Source organism: Cebus imitator, unplaced genomic scaffold, assembly GCF_001604975.1.
Source record: "Cebus imitator isolate Cc_AM_T3 unplaced genomic scaffold, Cebus_imitator-1.0 Scaffold622, whole genome shotgun sequence".
Classification (NCBI taxonomy): Eukaryota; Metazoa; Chordata; class Mammalia; order Primates; family Cebidae; genus Cebus; species Cebus imitator.
The window spans coordinates 52311-56055 of record NW_016107937.1 but is presented as its reverse complement, the minus strand read 5'-3'; the positions used below and the strand labels follow the sequence as shown (position 1 = coordinate 56055).

Sequence of the window (3745 nt, the reverse complement as noted above, 5' to 3'; positions counted from 1 at the left end):
TGTTTAAAATGCTAGGGTAAACCCGCATGGCATGAGCTTGCCTATGTAGCAAGCCTTCACATGTACCACCAAACATGAATGTTAAAAAAAAAAAATGCTTAGATAGTTGGCCATTTTCTTTGTAGCATTCATTTGATTAGAAAACACCTTCAACATAGATGAAATAAATATTTCATATTGAACCAGCCAATGATTTAGCTCAACATAAACACAGAAATGTACAGATCCTGTGTGAGATTGGAGGGGATTTTTACACTAGTTTCCTTAGCTTTTGAAAAGCATCCCCATATTTTCATATTATTTTATTTCAATCCAGATGATTAAAGTCAAGTTGATATGATAAATGTCATTTCTCTATCAAAATTGTAGCTTAAGTAGACCTCTAGCCTATTCAAGCTTCCTCTAGTGAGTGTTTATCCAAATGAAAGAAACACTTTTTGAAAGGACCACATTTCTTTTATTTTACAGTAAATTTACCGTATGAAGAAACTTACACTAACATGATATACCTCAGTATTCACTAAAAGGTAGATTGAAGAGAATTTTTTCTGCTTTCTTATTCCTCCACTACAGAACAGAAAAACAAAAAAAAAAGCAATAGAAAATGTAAGGGCATTTCTCGGAGTTATTTTGCTCATAAAGAATAATACCTAGATGGGAGGTGCATTCTAAGAATACTAGTACAAAGATGCTTTAAAGCCTTCAAATGTATGTAAAATATGACCATATTTAAGGAAATTTCTCTCTCATTTATGCTACTAATTTCAAGAGCTTTATCCAAAATTAAAATGGTGAGTGGCTGTGAAAAATTATAAAGGGGTCCAAAATTACATTTTAATATTACTTTACATATGGATGCCTGTTTAATATAGTGAAAAATTATCTATGTTTCTAACACATTAAAAGTCTTCTTCTAAGATAACCTTTTTTATTTTGAAGATGAATTCATTTCATCTTTCATCAGGTAAATCACCCTTGATGATTATAAATAAATTTTTTAATTTAGGAAATAAATAACACTATTGTTAGCTTTGTCATGAAAATCCAATTAGAAAAAAGTGACTTGAAATATAGAGCCATTTCATTGCAGGAAGTCACAAAGATTTCCCTTCTTTTCTGGGTCCTTCTTTTGGTCCTTTCTAGACTTTTGGTAGCCATGCCACGAGGAAACAGCACTGAAGTAACTGAATTCTATCTTCTGGGATTTGGAGCCCAGCATGAATTTTGGTGTATCCTCTTCATTGTATTCCTTCTCATCTATGTGACCTCTATAGTGGGTAATACTGGAATGATCTTACTCATCAACACAGATTCCAGATTTCAAACACCCATGTACTTTTTTCTACAACATTTGGCTTTTGTTGACATCTGTTACACTTCTGCTATCACTCCCAAGATGCTCCAAAGCTTCACATAAGAAAATATTTTGATATCATTTCAGGGCTGTGTGATACAATTATTGGTTTATACAACCTTTGCAACCAGTGACTGTTATATCCTAGCTATGATGGCAGTGGACCGTTATGTTGCCATCCGTAAGCCGCTTCACTATTCTGTAATCATGTCCCGAACAGTCTGCATCCAATTGGTAGCTGGTTCATACATCATGGGCTCAATTAATGCCTCTGTGCAAACAGGTTTTTCATTTTCACAGTCCTTCTGCACATCCAATAACATCAACCACTTTTTCTGTGATGTTCCCCCAATTCTTTCTCTTTCATGCTCCAACATTGACATCAACAACATGCTACTTGTTGTCTTCGTGGGATTTAACTTGATGTTCACTGGGTTGGTCATCATCTTTTCCTACATCTACATCATGGCCACCATCCTGAAGATGTCTTCTACCTCAGGGAGGAAAAAATCTTTCTCCACATGTGCATCCCACCTGACAGCAGTTACCATTTTCTATGGGACACTCCCTTACATGTACTTACAGTCTCATTCTAATAATGCCCAGAAAAATATGAAAGTGTCATCTATATTTTATGGCACTGTTATTCACATGTTGAATCCTTTAATCTATAGCTTGAGAAATAACGAAGTAAAAGAAGCTTTAACAGTGATAGGAAAAAAGTTCTTTTAAATTAGCCCCAGTTCTTAACATTCATGTCAACAAATCATCCAGCACAGCTGTTCTGCCAAAAATTTAATGTTTTTACAATAGGAAACATGTAGAAAGATGTCAAATTAATAGTCTAACATCACTTCTGGAGGAATTAGAAAAACAAGAGCAAATCAACCACAAAACTAGCAGAAGAAATAACTAAAATCAGAAAAGAACTGAACAAAATTGAGACCCCAAAAATTTATGCAAAGAATGAATGAAACCAAAATTTGGTTTATTGAAAGGATAAATAAGATTGGTAGGCTGCTAACTGGATTCACAAAGAAAAAAGGAAAGATCCAAATAAGCACAACCAGAAAGGACAAAGGTGACATTACAACCAATCCCATCAAAATACAAAAGATACTCAGAGAATATTATGAACACTTCCATGAAAATAAACTAGAAAATAGAGAGGAACTGGATAAAATCCTGAAAACACACAAATTCCCAAGATTTAATAAGGAAGAAATTGAAACCCTGAGCAGACGAATACCAAGTTCTGAAGTGAAAACAGTACTAAAAACATACCAACCAAAAACAAAGCCCAGACCAGATGAATTTGTAGTCAAACTCTACCAGATGTAAAAAGAAGAGCTGGTGCCAAATCTATTACAAAAAAATTGAGCAGGAGGGACTCCTTTGCAACTCATTCTATGAAACCAGCATCAGGTCTCTGATACCAAAACCTGGCAAAGACACAATGAAAAATGAACACTGCAGGCTAATACTCCTGATGAACATAGATGCAAAACCATCAGTGAAATGCCAGCAAACCAAATTCAATAGCACATCAAAAGTTAACTCACCATGATCAAGTAGGCTTCATTCTTTGGATGCGAGTTTCGTTCAATATATGCAAATCACTAAATGTCATTCACCACATAAACAGCATTCAAAACAAAAACTGTATGATCTCAATAGATGCAGAAAAAACCTTCACTAAAATGCAACATACCTTCATAACAAAAATTCTCTACAAATTAAGCAACAAGGCAATGTACCTCAAAATAAATGCAATCTATGACAAATCCACAGCCAATCTCATAATTAATGGGCAAAATCTGGAAGCATTCCCCCCTGAAAACTGGAACAAGACAAGGATGCCCACTCTCACCACTCCGCTTCAATATAGTTCTAGAAGTCCTAAGCAGAGCAATGAGGCAAGAGAAAAGAAACAAAATGTACCCAAATTGGAAAATAAGTTAAACTATCTCTCTTTGTGGACCATATAATTCTATATCTAGAAAACTCTAAAGACTCTGCCAAAAGGCTCCTGGAGATAATAAATTACTTCACTAAAATTTTAGGTTACAAAATCAATGTACAAAAATCAGTAGCACTCCTGTACATCAATAATGTTAAGCTGAGAGCCAAATCAATAATGCAATTGAATTAATAATAGCTACCAAGAAATAATAAAATATCTAAGAATACATCTAACCAAGGAAGTCAAATATCTCTACAAGGAGATAATTACAAAACACTGCTCAAAGAAATCAGAGAGAACACAAACAAATGAAAAAACAATCCATGGATGAGAATAATCAATATCATTAAAATGGCCATACTACCCCAAGCAGTCTACAGATGCAATACTATTCCTATCAACCACTGATGCAATTTTTCACAGAATTA

The 3745-nt window shown here is 34.3% G+C and overlaps 1 protein-coding gene across 1 annotated transcript; it reads left to right on the top strand.

Annotated features, from left to right (window-relative positions):
* The first annotated feature begins 1120 nt into the window (after positions 1 to 1120).
* LOC108295169 (olfactory receptor 5AK2) lies at positions 1121 to 2424 on the top strand. Its single transcript, XM_017517209.2, has one exon. The coding sequence runs from the start codon at positions 1505 to 1507 to the stop codon at positions 2084 to 2086; it is 582 nt and encodes a 193-aa protein (XP_017372698.1). The 5' UTR covers positions 1121 to 1504; the 3' UTR covers positions 2087 to 2424.
* Positions 2425 to 3745: the final 1321 nt, after the last annotated feature.